Source organism: Botrytis fragariae, assembly GCF_013461495.1.
Source record: "Botrytis fragariae strain BVB16 chromosome Unknown tig00000054, whole genome shotgun sequence".
Taxonomy (NCBI): Eukaryota; Fungi; Ascomycota; class Leotiomycetes; order Helotiales; family Sclerotiniaceae; genus Botrytis; species Botrytis fragariae.
Window position 1 is genome coordinate 537,767 of NW_023500993.1, and position 19,885 is coordinate 557,651.

Consider the following 19,885-nt stretch of genomic DNA (forward strand, 5'->3'; position numbering starts at 1 on the left):
TGGACCGTATAGAAGTCGCCTTAAACATATCTATCACTTTAATTTGAAATATTTGACATCACTTGTCTATTCATGCGATCAAAATTGCTGCCTTATTATCTGCCATCAGGTTGGCGAGGCTTGCTTGAAGTGAAAATTCGATCAACGTAAAAATGACAAGGCTGCAATCGCACACATCGTCAACTTCAATTTTCCCAACAATACTGTACATGATCAAAGTGAGTTCAACATAAAATTAAATAAACATTGACATTGAGGAAAAAATTATTGATTCATCATCATCATCTTTTTGCCTCATTCAATAAATAATTCTTTTCAATTTTTCAACAAATTGGGGTTGTTAGCCCTGGGACTCGGCTAATATTTTTAGCGCGAAAACCGGTGTCAATTTGGAGAATCCATCAACCGTAAAGGAATTTGAAGACAACGACCAACCGACAAACCACGACACCGCCCTCATTAAATAACGAAGGTAGAGCAATTTGATTTCCTGTACGCCTTTCGATTTCATTCTGACAATTTATCCAGGACACGATGTCGACCTTCGAGCCAGTCGTAAGTGCTCAATTCCATATATATCCATGGCAACCAAAGCCAAATTCAATATCTTGCGACAACAATCATGGGAAATGGTTTTTGGGGGACTCAGCGATATGGACGAACACGAATAGGAACGAATTGCTGATATTGGACTTCTTCTAATAGATCACGATCGATGCCAAGGGTCACCTTCTTGGTCGACTTGCAAGCACTGTTGCAAAGCAGTTGCTCAACGGCCAGAAGATCGTCGTTGTACGATGTGAGGCCTTGAACATCTCTGGAGAGTTCTTCCGTGCGAAGCGTACGTTTTTACCTTTATTTGAAATTGCGATGGGATTGGAGATGATGGATTTGATGTCGCGTCTGGGTGGAATATATGAAATGATGGAAGACTGATTCAATTTCGATAATAGTCAAGTACCACGCCTACCTCCGAAAGATGACCAGATACAACCCAACCCGTGGAGGTAAGATATCATAATCCGCCAATTGCGATTCTGCGATTCGCATTCGATACAAGGAAAATATCCTGACTTTCTTACGAATAGGTCCTTTCCATTTCCGTGCCCCATCCAGAATCTTCTACAAGACCGTTCGTGGTATGATTCCTCACAAGACCGCCCGTGGTGCCGCCGCCATGGAGAGACTTAAGGTTTTCGAGGGTGTTCCACAACCATACGACAAAGTCAAGCGCGTTGTCGTTCCCCAAGCTTTGAGAGTGTTGAGATTGAAGCCTGGACGCAAATACTGCACTGTCGGTAGATTGAGCCACGAGGTCGGATGGAAATACCAAGATGTTGTCGCTAGGTTAGTAAATTCTTTGGGATTGGGTTGAAGTCCGGATTATCCCGAGATGGTTACTAATACGAATGATTACAGACTTGAGGAGAGAAGAAAGGTTAAGAGCGCAGCATACTACGAGCGCAAGAAGGCCGCACGCAAGCAGCTTTCAGAAGCCCAGAAGTCCGCTAAGATCGACGATAAGACCAAGACTGAGTTGGCTGCTCTCGGCTATTAAATATCCTGGACCTTATTTGATGTGATTTTGCGCTGCTGGGTGGATGGATTGGGTTGTTTAACGGTTTCTTCTTTTCAACAATAACAACGTCAATGCTTTGTTCTACCATTCATTGGAAGATCTCAAGGCCTGGTATTCATTTACCATTTACACAATATTGGGAAATGCTGTAATGGCAAAAGGAGTCTGATGCAGCAAGGAACTCTGATGTGTATTGCTTCGGCTTGCATGCAGTTCATAGCGAAATGAAAAGCCCAAGGCATGAATCAAGAATGAATACATTGCGTTTGGTCTTGTGGAAATGGAAGTGGAATTGTGAAAAATAATATTGAAATCCATTTTAGTTACAGTTTATGAATGAGCATCGGTTTGGTACAAGTTACTTTAAATTCTTTGTGAATTCACAGAGCAGTTTTGTTGGAGAGAGTATGATGGATCTTTTGAAAATTGAGCTTATAAAGATCATCATGATATGATGTAATTTGTTGGCTACCTTTCACAGCTCAACTGATATACCCATAGGTAGAACCAAAGATTTCTAGATTCCCAAACCTATAAAATAATTGTGGTGGACGACTGAATCCTTGAAGTGCTTTGCATATACCTCTTATCACCAACTCCCAACTCCCAATTTCCAATTTCCAATTCTACGTTCTCATGTTCTCTTGAAGCACCTTTGGGTCATTTGTAACTCCTTCCCATTAGTTCCCGTCTTCACGGATTACCTGGATAGGAATATGATTACAATGCACATGATTATGATGTTCAATTGAGATCATCATCAAATTTATTCGTAAATCAAGCAAGATAGACGCACGATGAAGTCGATGAAGTAGAAAAGTAACCAGAGTACCCGCTCCGGAGCTCCGAAGCCGATGCCGAGCGGGGCGGAATTCATTCCTTTGCAAAGGGTTGAGCATTGCCGAGGATGAAGGGAGTGTGGATTATCGGGGATGATTGGTTGGATTTGTGTGGTTGGATGCATTGGATTGTTGGATTGGAGAGGGGGATGGTGGGGTAATTAGATTTTGTGGGATGCACTTGTAAGTTACTCCACATTATTGCGGCGGGAGGAGGGCCTCTAGTTCTGGCTGGTAAAGTATAAAAGTATAAATGTTTTTGTTATCCTGGATCTGGATGGATAGATGTTGGGCTATGTAAGATTTCATGTGTATCAGGATACTTATTAACTCCTTTGTTTACTCATCGATCGGGTCTTTTGGTGGGGAGATCTAGTTGGGTTCGAGTGGGATTTCATTTGATTTGAACTGATTTGATTTGATTTGATTGATGGTTTGGTCGATTGGGATTGTTTATTCAGAGTTATATTTACGAATTTCAAGGCAGAGATTGAAGTTACATCGATTGACCGATTGATACACACCCACCAGATCCGATAAAGTCAGAGAAAGAAACACGAGCTTAAACGAAGGGTTTGAGACAACGGATCGGATCGTCAAGAGAAATTACGAGGCGAGGGAACTAGGCCAAAGAGGCGTAGTGCCGAGTTGAGGACGGAGTCAGAGATAGAGAGAGTAATTATAAAAGCTTCCGAGAGACGTCGAGTCGACAAGATTATTCAGGGCACCGATACTGGGCTAGGGAACTGTTCGAAATCATTCACATCAAATTAGGACTCCAAAATGTCAGGTCCTACTTCTAGGCTTCAGAGTCTGGTTAATCATTTATTACCTTCTTCTGGATCAAACACATCTTCAACAACGCTGCCAGCTCCAAAACATCACATCCATACCCTTTCCCCTACGTTTTTTCTTCCCCGCGCAGCAGCGATTGAACCTGATGCTCCAGCTATTCATCATGTCACTGCGAACGGACAAACAATTACACGATCTTATCAGGAATTTGCAGATCGTTCTCGCGGCTTAGCATATTATCTCAAAAACCACAAATTCTCTCGAATAGGAATATTATCTCCAAACACGCCTGCTTTTCTCGAGAGTATCTTTGGTGTCGCGGCTGCGGGGGCGATACATGTGGGAGTTAATTATCGATTGAAGGAGGAGGATATCATTTATATCTTTGAGTTTGCGGAGGTGGATTGTATCATTGTGGATAGGGAATTTGTGGAGTTGTTGGAGGGATACAGGGGAAGAAATCAAGGAGTGAAAATTATTGTGGATGAGGATACGGAGAGAGATGAAGGGGAATTCGATCATGCGGTTTTGGAGGGCTTGAAATATGATGGGGAGAATGGGGGGAGGGGTTGGGATGGATTGCATGCGCAGGCTGATGATGAAGATGGTACGATTGCGATTCCATTTACGAGTGGAACGACGGCGAAACCAAAGGGGGTGGTTTATACTCATCGGGGAGCATATCTTGCTGCTATGGGAAATGTGGTGGAATCGGGGTTGAATTTTCATAAAGGGAGGTGTGGTTATCTCTGGACACTCCCCATGTTCCACGCCGTGGGATGGACTTTTCCTTGGGCTGTGACAGCGGTTAGGGTACCCATTTCTGTCTTCGCAAGATCGATTATCCTCTGATATGGAATCTATTAAAATCTCGACCCATCACCCATTTCAATGCCGCACCTACTGTAAACACGCTCCTCTGCGCCTCGAAAGAAGCAGCCAAACTCCCAAATCCAGTCCGCGTCACCGTCGCCGCATCACCACCTACAGCTCATCTTTTCGAAACAATGACAAATCTTAATCTCATTCCAGTCCATGTTTATGGGATGACGGAAACTTATGGTCCTATTACCAAAGGTTACCACATGCCTATTTGGGAAGACATCCCATTGAAAGAAAAATACAACCGCATGGCGCGTCAAGGACATGGATTCCTCACTTCTCTCAATCTCCGCATTATCAAGCCCGATCAACCGGATGATAAACTCATAGATGTCGCTCGCGACGGGAAAGAAATTGGAGAAATCATCTTTTTGGGAAATATATGTGCAAAGGGATATTATAATGATGAAGAAGCGACGAGGAAACTTTTCGCGGGTGGTGCACTGCATAGTGGAGATTTGGCAGTGTGGCATGAGGACGGGAGTGCGCAGATTTTAGATCGCGCGAAGGATATTATTATTAGTGGGGGAGAGAATATCAGTAGTGTGGCGTTGGAAGCGATGTTGGTGCAGCATGAGGGGGTGTTGGAGGCGGGGGTGGTGGCGGTGGGAGATGAGAAGTGGGGGGAGTGTCCGGTGGCTTTTGTTACGGTTAGGGAGGGGAGTGGAGGGGGAGAAGGAGGGAAAGAGGGGCTGAAAGGTGAAGATGTGGTGAGGTGGGCAAAGGAGGAAAGTAGTATTAGTAGGTTTATGGTGCCGAAGGAAGTGATTGTGGTAAAGGAATTGCCGAAGACGAGTACGGGGAAGGTGAAGAAGAATGTTTTGAGGGAGTGGGCGAGGGGGAATTGGGAGGAGAAATAGGGGGACGGAGGGGATGGGAGGGGGCGGAATGGGTTGTGATGATAGGACAAGAACTGGAATGGTCGATAGCGTTGTTGTATACTAAGGAATTAATAGAAATAATTTGGTGTAGTTGGTTTGATGTGATGTGTCTGATGTGTATGTATAAATAAATAACAAATAAATACAGAAACCCTCAATCCTATGCTCTCGAGAGTCAATGTAAAGCATGATATATCCCGATCACGTGCATAACACACGTGCACTTCCGATACCTAATAACAATGCTTAAATTCAGTCTTGGATACTCCAGGCTATCCATATAAGTTTTTAACTATTGTATTTGCTATGGTAAACATTGTCTTTCTTTTTTACACTACGGGCCAAAGATACCTAGTAGTACTGGGTCCCTGCTTACTTGCCAAGATTCATTCCGACCACCTGATATAGCGTTGGTATCTGGTCAAATATCACATGTTGAATTACTCTAGGAGTTTTCATATCTTCCTTTTTGAACATCTACCCTATCTCATTCTTTTCAATTTTCTTCTCCCTTTGAATGTGGGAAGATAATGAGGGTCATTAAGATATCCATGATTCACGTATTCTATGATATATGAGAATCATGATGAAGAGTTCGTGGCGGGATGGAAAATCAAGATTGGGAGGGCTGAGATGATGATTACATGGGTAGTTTGATGCATGTATGCGCAGCAAGGCTGCGCCAAGTGTGTCGGAAAGAAAGGCGATTTGGCTTACGAGATGGGGGTGGTTTATTTAGTGTTCTGTTTCTCCTGTTGAGTTTTTGGGTGTGATTCTTTGGGTTTTTGTTTATTTGGATTTTCGGGTGTGTGGATATTACGGAGTTTCAAGAATCAAGCTGAGATTCTCATCCGAAATTCACAATGGGAAACCCGTTGACAAGTCAAGGGATCCTAGATCTCATGTCGGATCTAGATCTCGACTGGTTAAAAATCTACGATGATGCTATGAGAGAAGGATTGAAAACCCGTGCTGAATTATTGCTTGGGATTTCTGATTCTCTGGATGAGACGATGAATTCGAATCCTAACGAAATGGCGATCATTTACCTAGCTATGAAAGAGAGGTTAAAATGCCGTTCTGTGGTGTTGAAAGGAGTTGCGAAATCATTGAGAGAGGTTTTGAAGGTCTTGGGTGAGATGTCCAAGGCTTGTGATGATGCGCTAAAGGATATGCCGAAGACGTATTGGGAGGAGGAGGAGGATAGATTGGGGGAGAGGGAGTGTGAGAGGGATTATGAGCTGGAGTTGAAGATGCCGAAGACGTTGGAGAGATATCATGCTTTGCTTGATCCGGGAAGAGTGCGCATGAGGAAGGGGGCGCTTGCTCCGAGGAAAGTGGTGGATGGTAATAAGACTGCTGAGAAGGATTGGAGTTTGACGTGGGATTCGGGACTGGAAAGTCAACCGAATGGAAAAAATGAGAAATGGAGTAGGAAAATGGAGATGTTTGAGATTGAAGCTACATCTTTGGTTTCAACACTTCCAATAACTCCAACGCCTTCAAGACACTCAGATTCTCTAACACTCCAAACCCTTCCTATACTTCAAAAACCTCCAACAACTCCAGTACCTGAAATCTCTCCAGCAAATTCAACACCACAAATACTTTCAACGTCTCTCATACCTCCCACACCTTCTTCAGAACTTGACACAGATCACTCATGGAGGTTTAATTCTGGGTCAAAGAAATCCAAATTCAATCAGGAAAAAGCTCCTCCCACCAACATTAGCGAAACAAAAGAACTGTATCCAGATGATTTGTATTCGGACGACTCATATCCGGACGATGTGAAATGGACGTCACCTGGAAGCAACCCTAAGAGTAGGGAAAATCCACGTAACATGGTTACAGATTATAGGAAACTGAAGATCGGCTCCTCACGGACCAAATATGAAGGAGCGCCCATTCCAAAAAGCCTACCTATGTCAAATCTAGTCATGCAGATGAACTATGCCTTATGCCGGCTCACTGATACACCCCTCCCGATTCGTATCTCGGACGCTCTTCATCCTTTTCTTCTCTTCTACGATGTGCAAAGTGCTTACGCTGTTTCAATTGAGAATCTTTCGGGTTCCTATGGCATTCTTTTATACCAATTATTGTGGGGTGATAAGTGAGAACACTTCTCCTAAACCAACTACATTCATTGGGGAGGCTAACAAATCTTTTCAACTTTCTAGAAAACACGGTCGAGTCACATTTACTCTACATCCCGCTTATTTCGGCATCGATCACCCCGATTCGTTCAGTAGCTTTGTTGATGCTCCCAACTTTGATGTTGAGCGTACCTCCCCTCTAACCCTGGACAGAAAACCTGCATTCATTTTATTGCTGCAAGTAGCCAAACAACCCCCATCTCTGCGTGTGATTAAAAAGTACTCTGAAGCAGTGCCGGATTGGCACCGCATAGATCACTTATTATGTCTGGGCTATAGGGAATATATATGGGCTATATATTCTCCTGCTGATGCGAACGTTTGCATGAGTCATGCTCTTCAAACTTGGAGTCAAGTGCACCACCACGAACCGCTGTTGTTCTCACAAGAATGTTTCGAAAGTATGAAGTTTTCCATCAATTTGGGAGAGGTAAAAAGATCCGACAAATATCGAGGAAGTCTGGCAGGTCCTTCATCCCTTCTCCGTGGTTCAAAATATCAAGCTAAAGAGATCGAGAACCGTGCATTATCTGATATCAGTAAGAGAAGAGAATATTCAGAAGAGAACTTAAAGAAGGAGGTCCTTCTCCATAATTGCAGAGCTCGGATCATGTTTGAAGAATTATATTCTAATCGAACGAAATCACTTTTCGATGATTATGTTCAACTGAACAAAATATATTCTGGGCTGCAGAAATTACTTGGAAAATATAAAATTTTACCAAATGCTACTCGACGCATGGTTTGGACATGTGTAAGAACATCTTATGAGAATGTATACTCATGGATTCAGCTTTATGCTAATACTCTACTAGAAATGTGGACATGCTTCCCACGACGATTTTACTGAGCTCCCAGGTCGGGAAGGTGCAGTTGTAGATTTTGCAAATGAATTGATGCAAGCAGGCTACATAACTCGAGCACAAATAACAAATCAACCATTGGGGACGAAACTTTGGGTTAGTGGGAGGCTCCAAAATGGCATTAATCTCATCTCGAGAAAACTTTCGAACCTTCGGAATACCCCTCTACCAACGTTTGTGAAAGCGGGTCTCCCGAAAAATCCGGTCTGCCTTCCTGCCGATGAATGCCGTTGGCTTCACTTGTGCATGAAGAAAAAACCATACGCAACCCACCTCAAGCCACTTCATGTGTGTAAGGACGAAAATCAAGATCCGTTGACCGATAAAACTTTCTTCAAAGCTCTTAAACATGCTTATAATAGAGAAAAGACGTGGAAGGATTGGGCGATTTTGAAATTGAGGAGAATCGAGTTTATAGGTGTATGAAATCCCAATACCAGTTGAATTTCCTTATCAGTATCTTGGATCTCCAAAATTCGGGGGATTTGGAAAGGAGTCTGGGCTTTGAGGTTGAGATTTCATAAGCCTTGAGAGTATTGGACGAAGTGTCCGTCTACTTCTTGAGCAGCGATGATTTTTTTACCAGCTGGTCAACACCGAACTTCCCGGTTTCGATTGAGCGTGTGGAATGACGTTGCTGACTTTACATAGTTCGAAGCCTGTCCAGACGACTATATTGATCATATCAAACCTAATGATCTTCCACCAACAACCAATGAGTATGATTTTGCACCGCCACCGCCTCCAAAAATGGTTCCTCCTATAGGTCCAGAACACATGTTGCATCTTTTCCAAGACTGTCCTTCAATTTCTGATGTCAATTCGAATTTCTACCTCCAACGAATTCCCCGCAGGAAGATCGAACCGATCGCATTCAATGCAAATAGTTTAAGCGAAAATCTAGGCTGGGGATTACATTTTGTCGAGGGATTAAATACGTCCTTGGCAATTAGCGTTATGTTTATACTCTCCTCGGTCTTAGGAATAGCATTTGCTATTTGTTGGACAATACTGGAAAAAGACATTCAAGGAGCATTTGGAGTTGCCGCTTATATTACTAGTGTTATGACCCTGGCGGTAATGACTTGGCAATTGTGGGCTTTATGATTGAAATGATGTGATTCAGCAAGTCGTGAAGGACGTTAAACGCTGGTGACAGCTTTGGAGGATCCTGTTTGTTGTTGATCAGACATGGTTCCACTTTGACTTCTACAAGCTCAACCTTGTCATGGACCCAGCACGTGCTGGGGTTACATTGTTACCAAGCAGAAAATTCCAATGATCTGTTCGTCGGCTCGCACTTTTTTATTCTTGGGGCTAAACTTGGCACACATGAGGAAACGGGACATATATGAGGTCTTTTATTTTTAGGCGGTGTAACGTCTCGAATTTTACGTAGTGAAGATGGTCCTCGATAGGTATGAGACTTGAGCCAGGGGGATCGTGGAACGTGGGAACAATAAGCTTAATCTCGGGAGGCTAAAATGGCTTGCTTGGCTAGCTTGGCTAATCTACTTTCACCAATCAGATAAGGGATAGGTATGCATCATCCCACCTACGTACAAAGATATTCTCCAAATACATATATCGCTGATTCAATCCTAGGCAGAGAGCCAATCAGTGATCAGGCTCTGTGACAGCAAAAAAGTTTATTGTCCGTTACGCTTATCGTTCGATTCCTTTTGAAGAAAGAAGTTGACAGGAGAGAGGAGGCTGTAGTATCATATCTCCACTGTTTTAGATGGCATTAGGAAAAAACTGACACTAGGTTGGCTCTAGCGGTGGGGGAGGGAGGGGAAACCTCTTCTATGCTCGCGTGTTGTATCTTCTTGCTTATATTCTTCGTGCTTTTTATTGCATTCATGAAGGTTAATTTTCGTCAATCTTTGAAGTTTTGGTATCAGAATGATCATTTCCGTCTATGAAAATACTCCAGTAGGTATTTCAATGCCATGCTCGAGCCATGCTCCAGCCATGCTACAGGGATTGTTAGATTAACCCTGCAACCTCCTTTAGAGTACCAGTATTCATGGTTGCATACTACCCGAGTAGGCAGTGCAGTATCAAATCATCCCACCCTACATTAGAAATACAGATACCATTAAAGAAAGGCTGCCAAGCCAATCAGGAATAAATTTCTAAGAGAATGAGAAGCTTAAGCTTACTTCCTTCTGAATAAAGTTGAAGGGAGACCATCATAACAGATCTCCACTATTTTCATTGGCATTGAGGAAGAATCCCATTTAACCCATATTTTGGTTCTGGGCAAAGACCAAGCCCTTAGACCCATGAGCCCCATTTCCTTGTTCAACATCTCTCAGAAGATTCAAATCTTTCACGTATCCAACATGGAATCTTTTGATGACTTCGATCCTCAGTGTAACTTGAATTAGGACATCAATTATTGCGGTCATCAACATGTATTACTCACGGAATTATTTCTTGACATTTCTTACTTGCTTCTCGTGGAGTATAGGATATACTGGAGCTGATGATCATGGTGTTGTTTTTCTGTATCCAACGGATAATCTCACCATCAACTATCTCGATACCGTTAATGTAACCTACACATCTCCTTTTCCAGAGCCTCAACTTTGGATCTATTGTCAAAACATCACGGATATTACGGGCCCACTAATCACAGGTAAGATATCATCTTAGAATAATACAAAAGAACATGATGGAGCAATGAAAACTCACTCAATATTTCTCTCACAGAAAGCTATACCACGGTGACAGCATTCAATGGCTCTGCGCCAATTAATTGGAGATGGTTAGGTGGTTCACCTTGTTGGTTCGATTTGAAACCAAATGCTTCAAATGGATATGGAGCAAATAGCGAACATTTCATCGTCGACCAAAATCAACGTGCGTCACCTACAACATTAGGATTACCATTACCGACGGATTCGTCAACTTCAACGACATCAACATCGATATCAACTACGGCTTCGGCTGACAGTGATGCCACTACTACGGCAACCCCAAATCCTACCACCTCTTCCACCAGTAGCTCCGCATCCGCAGCATCCGCTTCCTCGTCACCGACCCAGACTGGGCTTTCCACCGATAGCACCCCAGCAACCGGTCTCTCCGGCGGAGCCAAAGCCGGAATCGGTATCGGTATCGCAATTGTAGCACTCTTAGCATTGGCAGCGGGATTTTTCTTCTGGCGTAAGAAACAGGCGAAAAACGCGGATTATACGGTATATCCTAATTCGGAAGTGCATATGAATGAGAAAATGGAGGATTCGAGCGATTGTTCGAGAAGTGAACCCGTGGCGTATGAAATGTATGCGCCGGAATATCATATCGAGATGCCGGGGACGCAGCCGGTGAGGGAATTGGGGGATGGGGAGATTAAGAGTCAGACGACGAGGTTGGCGTGAAAGGTTTGACGAGAAGGAATGGAGGCTACTTGCATATTGAAGGATGATGGGATGCAGAAGCGGGCATTGGAAGCTATGGATGTATGTTCTCCCCTGCGTAGAGAATCGAGTGCTTGATGGAGTTTACGGAATTGCGAGTTTGGAACACGCTGGAGTCGAGGTCTCTATTGTAGTCGACTTGGGAGCAGATGAGTATCTATCTCAACTTTTTCGGATGGTTTGGAAATGATCTGGCGGATATATGTGATGTTGTATTTTTCTTCTTATTCGAGGGTCGGTCGAGTATTGCATAATATCTTTGGAAGGAACATCATGGTAATCTCATGAATGATTGGATGTTGCCTTTTATTTGTATTCTTTTCTATTGGTAGAGAGGATTTGGAATAGCGCTTTTTGAAATTGTACCAGTACTAATTTACTGGCTCCGGGTGATGACTCTCACCCCAGATTTTGTTCTCTTATTCTTTCTTCGCGCCATTATTTTATCGCCGAGAACGCTTGCGATAAATATATATCAATTTTGAAAAGCCAAGGAGAGTCATGAGTGAACTACTTCGGACTCCATGAATTACAAGGATCACTATCTGTTCCTATGAATATTATCGAATGTACAATACTGTTCTTATGCAGTCTCATGTCGAGATTTATATCTGGATGAATTCAGAAGTCTGGAGTATGAAACTACCGGGTAAAGATGGCAAGCCAGTAAAATATCTTTCAATGTATTGATGACCATTTCTATGTTCTTCAAAATGTGAGATTGCATGGTCCATGTGAAGATTGAATAATGTATGAAATTATTCCTTCTCCTTCAAGAGGTAGGAGAAGAACAGGGACACCCCTTTTCAATCTGTCTCGAGGATTCATGATTGATCGGAACGGGTATTGGCCAGCCCTAAGTTTATGATTCAAGGTGTTTTCAGGATGTGATTTGCCTCTGGGATCACGACACGGGTTGGAAATCGCTTTCTATCAAACGGAATGATATGAAATTGCCCTATGGCCGAATTGAAGCTCTCTAGCAAGCGCTTGTGAGAATGGGGGGATGATAAATGGCTCAGGGATGGCAGTAACACACTATCGGGATGTGATGGCCAAAATGCAAAATTCTCAACTGGGAGATATAAAGTTCGTGGTGGCAAGTAACCATTCTGTCCTGATTTGGGAATATTTCTGTTCTCCTGTTGTACATGCGGGAGACTAGGAAGGGATGAGGAATTCCAAGGAGGAAATTGTTTCGTCTCAATCGCTCGAGACTTAATCGTTGCTCTTCATGTACGAAACTCGAGAAATTGACCTATATCGTAGATGGTTGACCTTTCTGTCGACTCGAATAAAGTCGAAAAAGAGAGGGAAGAATCAGTCCAACCGAAGATAAACAATAGATTGTGTCTGCAGGCGACAAATGCGAGGTCGAGGGTGTTAAATATACTCCTTGGCGGAAGAAGCACTGGAGTGGAGTGACTAGAATATTCAGATGCTAATAAAGCCATACTCCGATCAATCTGCTGTGGAGGCAAAGCGGAGGACGGGAGATGCAAAGATGTGAGATGGGGTATTTTGTTTCGTATATTTATGAAGAAGGTCATTTAAACAATAATGTATTTGCGATCCTGATTCTGATTATGGAAATGTTAGATATATCTGTGTGAATTGAATTCTGTTTCTGGAGGCTTGGAATAATTGTATGGGAAATGTGAGGAAGCCTGCAAATTTACGAGATATGGGTACAGTTAGTCAATTCGATAGGACAATGAAGATTTAGATGGGTGGCTACCATCCAAGAAATTATACGCATGTACCGAATTCTAAAATCTTACTATTCCTCGTGATCTTGAGAATTAAAATAGAAAGTAGTGGGGCAGGTATGCGAATCCGTTGTTTTCCGGAGCGGTCTCGATTCATTCAGGAAGAACACACCAAAAAGTATTTTTGGTGATGTAAGCGTAGATATCCCCTATTTGACATGGGTATTTCGGTTGTAATATTTTTCATCACCTTCAATACTACTTTGATAAACACCGAAGCAGATCTTCACCAGTTTTACAGCGCAAACGGGCTGCTCATCTTATCATCCGCAGAAATGCAACGCGGTTATCGGACTAGGGTGGGCACACCCTCTAAGATAGTGCTTATTAGCCACGCTATAACACTTCTACTTTTCTGCGAATTTGTCTTGACGAATTCTGCAGCGTAGTATTGAGACCTTGTGCTTCATGCTCATTAGGGGCGTGAAGAAATTTGAGGTACTATATCGCGTAATCATCAGAGGAACAGCGCGTAATCATGATCAGTCTTAGTTCAAGCGAGACCACCACCGTATGATATGAACTACATAGTAAGATAGCTGCTAATACCGCATTCCCAATCGGCTTCATTTACTTGAATCAAAGCTCCTCGAGTAATACCTTTTTACAAGTCCGAGTCCACCAACCGCATCTGCTAGCCATCAGTTGCTGAGCTGGCAGTAGCCTCAAACAAGGAGACATGTCTGCAAATGAACTTGCCATCTCCTTCGTCGGACCCGGAGAGGTTACAGCTGCAGGGGTAGCGCTTCCGGTTGTAGGAATCGCCGTTGTTGCTTTGCGTTTCTGGCTTCGCGGCTACCAAAAAGTGAAGCTTGGTCTAGATGACTACACCATTCTTGCAGCTTTGGTAGGTCTACCTTGAATACATCGTTTTAATCTGAGGCTTATCCTAACATGACTTCAACAGCTCTTCGTCATTGGAATGGGTATATGCCTTGTATACGGTCAGTTTTAGCCCAGTGTGGATTTTGACAAGTTTAACTCGCCAGATAGGAGTTGCAAAACATAGTCTAGGATATCCTACACCACAGCTTCCTAATGCTACTCCAGAGACACAGCTAACACAGATTGTTCCTGCACAAACACTCGTGGAATTGGTATATAAGTCAAAGACCTCCTGAAAGATCACAGCTGCTAACCAAAGCTTAGCTTGACTGGATAATATGGTTACTCATGATCCCCGCAAATGGTTTGATCAAGCTGAGTGCGATATTCTTGTATCGCCGTCTATTTGTTGTCAACAAAGGGACAACATTTGATATTATCACTAAGGCGTTCATTGTAATCTGTTCACTATGGACTGTTGCTTTCTGGTTTGCAACAATATTCGGCTGCGGAACTCACTTCACAAACCCTTGGAAGCCGCTAATATTCATTATGGAATGCAATACTAATATGAGATTGGACGGTCTCATGATATCAGATCTTATAACAGATATAATGGTTTGGCTCTTGCCAATGCCAGTAGTCAGTTCCGTGTCCTGTTCTACTATTTGCACCGTTCTAATGACCATTAGGTGTGGAGGCTGAATATGCGATGGTCTCAAAAACTTTACATAACAGGAGTATTTTTTCTTGCAGCTGGGTAAGTTACATGCATGTGTACAAGATTTCTTAGCTGATGCTTCCGAGATCTCTGGTTGCGGCCATTGTAAGGTTGATGGTCCAATTAGAAATATCTAACGGGGGCTATGCTGCCCATACGGATGTTGATTGTAAGTTGTGATGTCGGCCTCGATGACTTATACTAATTCATTTGATAGTAACACTCACGATTCTCTTATATTACAGTGGTCTTGAGAGTGGCCTTGCGCTAATAGCAGCATGCCTTCCTACTCTTCATTATTTTATAGCTCGGCCACCATTTCAAAATCTTCTATCCAACGTGGGGAGCCTACTAGGACTCGATTCGCTTCGATCGCGTTTCACTTCGAGCTCTCAAAGCATCGGAAATACTGCACCAGATACAGAGATCTTGGTGACAAAGAAAGTTTCGCAATCTTCACACTCGGGTGGCAGTTTTGTTGCCTCTGAGCGTGATGTTCATGTTTACAAGTTATCACACATCGAAGACGGAATCGAATTACCCTTGGTTCCAACACCACCGGGGCAGATGCATACTCGAATTTCGGGCAAAGCATAGTGGTACTCTTAGGATTTGTGTGCCGTTGGGTTTCTGCAACAGGCAGTGAAAGGATTCCTGGTGTGGCTATCTTCTAGGGACAGCTATTATTAAATCATCATCTCATAGGGAGGTTCTTCTAAAATAACAAGGGTCATGGAAATTCAATTGGCTTGCATAACATGAAGTTCATCTCGTTTTTCAGTAGTATTAATTGCCAATCTCATCCAGACAAGGATAGACCACATTCTCTTTTGGATCTTCTCGAAAATATAATTACGTAGTCTTACATCTAAGTGGCCAATCAAAGTAATCGCATTGAATTTGAGGGTGTGTGGATGAACCATCATCTAAAGTATATGCAGTCTTCAGAAAAAGCAGTACGAATTGCGGCGCAGTGCAGTCAGGCTGGTGAGCAGAACCATGTACAAACGGAAATGCTCATCCGGTCATCGGCAATTCTTACTGAGAGGGGGTTGATCAGTTTTACTATTTAGAAGACGATCTTTCGGATTGAAGGTTGCGCAATCGCTGATACTACTTTATCACTCCAAATTTTATCTAAAACACTATACATCCGTGTAGATCACTATGTCAGAATCTTCGAAGACGGACTGGAGTTTGGCCGACGGACATGGCTACGTATTTGAACGTAGTCATATTGCAGCTTGTCGGCTCAATTTGCAGTATTATCTTTGGAAGGAAGCTCTTAATTTTGTTGTGCATCCCTCGATTCAACTGTCGAATGAGAGCGTTATTGCAGATATTGCAACAGGCACCGGGGCTTGGCTTTTAGATGTTGCTCGCGATTTTCCGCAAGCTCAAATTGAGGGTTTTGATAATGATGTACGGCAAGCTCCCCATAAAAGTCTGTTGCCATCAAATGTGTCCGTGAGGCACTGGGACATTTTTACCGATTTGCCAGACAATATGGTTGGCAAATATGACTTTGTTCATGTGCGGTTGCTTGTGCTCGTCCTTAACGGCAACTCACCATCTTTTATTCAGAAGTTATTGAGAATGCTGAAGCCCGGAGGTGAGGGATCGTAATACCTCCTAGAAATAATTGCTAACCCACGGTAGGATATTTGCAGTGGGACGAGCTGGATTGTGTTAACATGCATGTTAAAAAGCCCGACCCCAAGCTTCCAGCCTCGGCCCTAGAGCAGATCAGAGAAATGTCGTGGGCAAACGGTAGACATGACTGGACGGTGAAACTGCCCGATTTTCTACAAGAAGCAGGTTTCCAGGACGCAGAGATTCAGTATTTTGGGGATGAAGACCGCCTGGCGAGAGCTTTCAATGAACAACATCTCTTAACAATGGATGAATTTGCGTCAAGTCTAGTGAGAATGGGGAAGGTAGATGCTTCGAAGAAGTGGTATGAACTTATTCAGCAGGGCTATGAGGAGTCTACGAAAGGTGCAGCGTTATGTATCCCTAGAATTGTGTGTACTGCGAGGAAGCCCTAATTCTTTATTCTGAACCAGACAAAGTGCGGGGTCAATGTATTGGTTTTCATTCAATGCATCATCCCCGCTTATAATATGGCTCAGCATTGGCCCTCTACCCCTATAATTATGGATTGCATGTGCTAAACCTTAAAAAATACGGGCACAAGATATCTCGCCATTAGCTTGTTTCCCAAGCGAATTATGCACGAGTCTCAAATCATGTATTTGTTATCTGCAAAACTGATCGACCCCTTCACCTTTCCTGTCAAAGAATCCGTGAACTTTGTTATTGACGCTGACGATGACATGTTATCTCCGAACGCTTTTGCAAGAGGACGCTGGGGTGGATCTTCAGCGAAACGGGTGGCTTGCAGACACGCTATAACCACGGCTACAAGCCTCTTACATGCGAGCTGAAATATTACAGTAAAATTATAATACTGACTCAACAATATTCAGTAGAAACGCGTGTCTGTGGGTTACAGAGCTTCGAACCTGCTCTACTGGTAAATCGACGTGGTATTGCAGATTTATCCGCGTAATGAACTGCAACTACCTGGGCTATCATGGAGGGAGACACGGAGTCCAGATAAAAAAGTATTGACTTGACTACCAATAGTTTTGGACCGGTTAATGTTAACTTGTTATGGCAATCTAAGATTATGCCGCCGAAAAACAGCAAGAGATTGCCATTTGGTATGGATTCTGGCTCCATAATTGTTTTTGAGAACCACGGGGACTATCTCTACAGGTGGAGAATTTTGCTCCAAACTTTCGATAATGTGCTGCTAGCAGATTTCCAAAGGTCTATAATTGAACCCAAAAATCCAAATTGTTTATGCAACTACCATCTTTCTCAAAACCTCTACAGTTAGTAAAAGGATCTCGCCATGGCAAAACTGCTCGAAATTCTGTGCCTTTTCGCCGCCATCGCACTTGTCGCCTCTGCGCCAGTTAGAGACCTTACATGTACGTTCATTACTCTCGATTTCAACAATACATGTTGACCAAAACACAGGGCGTGATGTCGATTTTCGTGGATCTTCATTAAGTGAACCGATCAAAGCCGTTTCCCTCAAGCGTGATACCGACTACGTTCGAAATCCTTTGAGCGACTGGGACACCCCACTTCCTGTCCGCGACGATGAAGCAATTGAGCCGGTTCCTCAGGCGGATCTCAAGCACTGATTATGTACAAGATACTGTTTGACAGATCGCACAGATGTGAAGGAGGAGATGCGTTCTTGGAGGAATCCGGGAATGTGATGAGAGATGAAAGGATGAGGATGTTTTATTTCAATAGTACTTGCCTTAGTGATTACGAGGAATGCCAGAGGAGTTTTCAAATCTTATTCAATTGCCATGACACAAAATCTTCTTTTCTATAACTCCAGGCAAAGATATAAGGGAACATGAGAGTCTTTGATTCATCTACGTAAAAATTCAAGACGTACCACAAGGCCCACAAACTAGTTCAATTTTCCAGCTTCAATCAGGGCTCTTGAATCTTTTCCAGGTATTGATTTAGCTTTGGTAAGCCTTGGATGCCTTCTTGAAATGAAGGGTATGCACCACTTGATAATTTGAAGGTCCATATGAAAGCCTTGCCAGCTCAAATATTGCACATCGCAAGATGTGCATCACAGCTTTGGTAGCTATACTCTAAGATGCTGAAAGTAAAATGATAAAGTTTAGGTCATATAGATTCTGAGATACCGTGTTATCAACTTAATCTACTCAACATGCTGACCTGGACGAAGCCATGCAGTTTTGGACATCTCTTCATAAGGTGATCCAGGTGGACAGAAGCGATATCTGTCCAATTCGCGGAACCCGTCCTCTCTTATTTCTCCAACATGCTTCCAGCAAGCAGTATGCTCATCAGCCCAGACCTCCAGCTGTTTCCAATCACGACACATTCGCACCTGGCCCAGGCCACTTTTCTGGTCTTCTTGAAATCCTGTGTATCGTGGAGTATCATCCGCATTACACATGACTTCATCGCGAAGTACATTCAAGCAGTGTATGACATGAAGATATGGTGAACTCTGTGGCGTGTTATTGTGGAACTCTACAACTGATGTTCGGATCGTTTTCTAGATTATCCATGAGCTTGATCCTTCTGCGAGATTTTCAAATGATTGACTTACAACACAATGTATGTTGTGGTACGCATTTATAAGGTAGATACCTTTTGACTGATCCCAGGGAAATCTCTGAGCTCTGGGGAGTCCCATCTCCTTCGCATAGTCATCGGCAAGTGCAATTTGACCACGATCGTAGCTTGTTTCGTCCCAGAGAAATTCCTGATCGGTTTCATTGGCACCACTATTCGAAGTCCATGCCTTTGGGATTGTTCTTGTTAACCCGGCTGAGAATAAATGATCAGTACTTTGCTATGGTGAACTTGTGACCGGCAAAAATGGGTAGGAGATAACAAACCGAATTTCGAAGTCTCTAAACACTTGGTGAGATCTTTCCTAGCTGTTATGGCAACTACAAAGCCGAGATTAACAATAAGAGAAGAGAAGAACAGAAACCACGAGATATTCATGCGAAGAAAACTTCCTGGAGCATGATGATCGGGTGTCTCATAAAACTTTTCGACTTCTGAAGAGTCGTTCCTTGAAGGGCTCTTTGAGCGAAGAGCACGATACATTTTGGTCTATTGAACGAGGATACTTAAAAGACTTCGTGTCTTTCATCAGTGAATTAGGACAAACACATTCTGAGAATTTACGTTCCTGTACCCAATTTAACCAGGGGTTTCTGAGCTTTAAAGCAGCATGATGTCTCCACACGACTGTCTGATTCTTCTGGTCATAACGAGATGACAAGCGTTACATTTGCTGCGTCATTAGAAATATGTAAGCCCTCGATGTAGAAGAGAGGCGTGGCCGAGATAAGAATTTGTGCCGGGTGGTATGTAGCTACGCCGCACGACCCACAAAAGTACATACTCTTTTGATGATCCACGATCGAATCAAACATCTGCCGACACCAACATTAGGGGTGTTGGTCTGTGAATGATTGTAGAAGAAAGTGCATCGAAATCTTAAAGTATACCTAGGTAGACTCTAATACCCATGTCTTATCTGTAGCTCAAGTCAACAT

General features: G+C 43.1%; 8 protein-coding genes across 8 annotated transcripts; 7 read left to right on the forward strand and 1 right to left on the reverse strand.

The window, feature by feature from the left end:
• The first annotated feature begins 435 nt into the window (after positions 1-435).
• Bfra_004936 (putative 60s ribosomal protein l16 protein) lies at positions 436-1,842 on the forward strand. The gene is made up of 6 exons (XM_037335326.1): positions 436-472; positions 529-555; positions 706-841; positions 954-1,007; positions 1,089-1,347; positions 1,420-1,842. Exons 2-6 carry the CDS (start codon positions 535-537, stop codon positions 1,556-1,558), a joined length of 609 nt encoding a protein of 202 aa, XP_037192421.1. The 5' UTR covers positions 436-472; positions 529-534; the 3' UTR covers positions 1,559-1,842.
• A 1,359-nt stretch (positions 1,843-3,201) lies between these two features.
• Bfra_004937 (putative amp-binding domain protein) lies at positions 3,202-4,955 on the forward strand (the record flags this gene model as incomplete). Its single annotated transcript, XM_037335327.1, has 2 exons — positions 3,202-3,987; positions 4,050-4,955. The coding sequence occupies 2 exons, from the start codon at positions 3,202-3,204 to the stop codon at positions 4,953-4,955; spliced, it is 1,692 nt and encodes a 563-aa protein (XP_037192422.1).
• Positions 4,956-5,839: 884 nt separating this feature from the next.
• Bfra_004938 (uncharacterized protein) lies at positions 5,840-9,105 on the forward strand (the record flags this gene model as incomplete). Its single annotated transcript, XM_037335328.1, has 4 exons — positions 5,840-7,092; positions 7,160-7,889; positions 7,951-8,418; positions 8,650-9,105. The coding sequence occupies 4 exons, from the start codon at positions 5,840-5,842 to the stop codon at positions 9,103-9,105; spliced, it is 2,907 nt and encodes a 968-aa protein (XP_037192423.1).
• Positions 9,106-10,416: 1,311 nt separating this feature from the next.
• On the forward strand, positions 10,417-11,387 carry Bfra_004939 (uncharacterized protein; the record flags this gene model as incomplete). Its single annotated transcript, XM_037335329.1, has 2 exons — positions 10,417-10,642; positions 10,717-11,387. The coding sequence occupies 2 exons, from the start codon at positions 10,417-10,419 to the stop codon at positions 11,385-11,387; spliced, it is 897 nt and encodes a 298-aa protein (XP_037192424.1).
• Positions 11,388-13,874: 2,487 nt separating this feature from the next.
• On the forward strand, positions 13,875-15,338 carry Bfra_004940 (putative integral membrane protein; the record flags this gene model as incomplete). The annotated part of the gene is made up of 7 exons (XM_037335330.1): positions 13,875-14,042; positions 14,103-14,139; positions 14,189-14,292; positions 14,345-14,662; positions 14,713-14,780; positions 14,828-14,910; positions 14,959-15,338. The coding sequence occupies 7 exons, from the start codon at positions 13,875-13,877 to the stop codon at positions 15,336-15,338; spliced, it is 1,158 nt and encodes a 385-aa protein (XP_037192425.1).
• A 570-nt stretch (positions 15,339-15,908) lies between these two features.
• Bfra_004941 (putative umta methyltransferase family protein) lies at positions 15,909-16,789 on the forward strand (the record flags this gene model as incomplete). The annotated part of the gene is made up of 2 exons (XM_037335331.1): positions 15,909-16,353; positions 16,401-16,789. 2 exons carry the CDS (start codon positions 15,909-15,911, stop codon positions 16,787-16,789), a joined length of 834 nt encoding a protein of 277 aa, XP_037192426.1.
• Positions 16,790-17,616: 827 nt separating this feature from the next.
• Positions 17,617-17,959, forward strand: Bfra_004942 (uncharacterized protein; the record flags this gene model as incomplete). Its single annotated transcript, XM_037335332.1, has 2 exons — positions 17,617-17,740; positions 17,790-17,959. Exons 1-2 carry the CDS (start codon positions 17,662-17,664, stop codon positions 17,957-17,959), a joined length of 249 nt encoding a protein of 82 aa, XP_037192427.1. The 5' UTR covers positions 17,617-17,661.
• Positions 17,960-18,504: 545 nt separating this feature from the next.
• On the reverse strand, positions 18,505-19,430 carry Bfra_004943 (uncharacterized protein; the record flags this gene model as incomplete). Its single annotated transcript, XM_037335333.1, has 3 exons — positions 18,505-18,867; positions 18,922-19,142; positions 19,214-19,430. The coding sequence occupies 3 exons, from the start codon at positions 19,428-19,430 to the stop codon at positions 18,505-18,507; spliced, it is 801 nt and encodes a 266-aa protein (XP_037192428.1).
• Between the last annotated feature and the right edge of the window lie 455 nt (positions 19,431-19,885).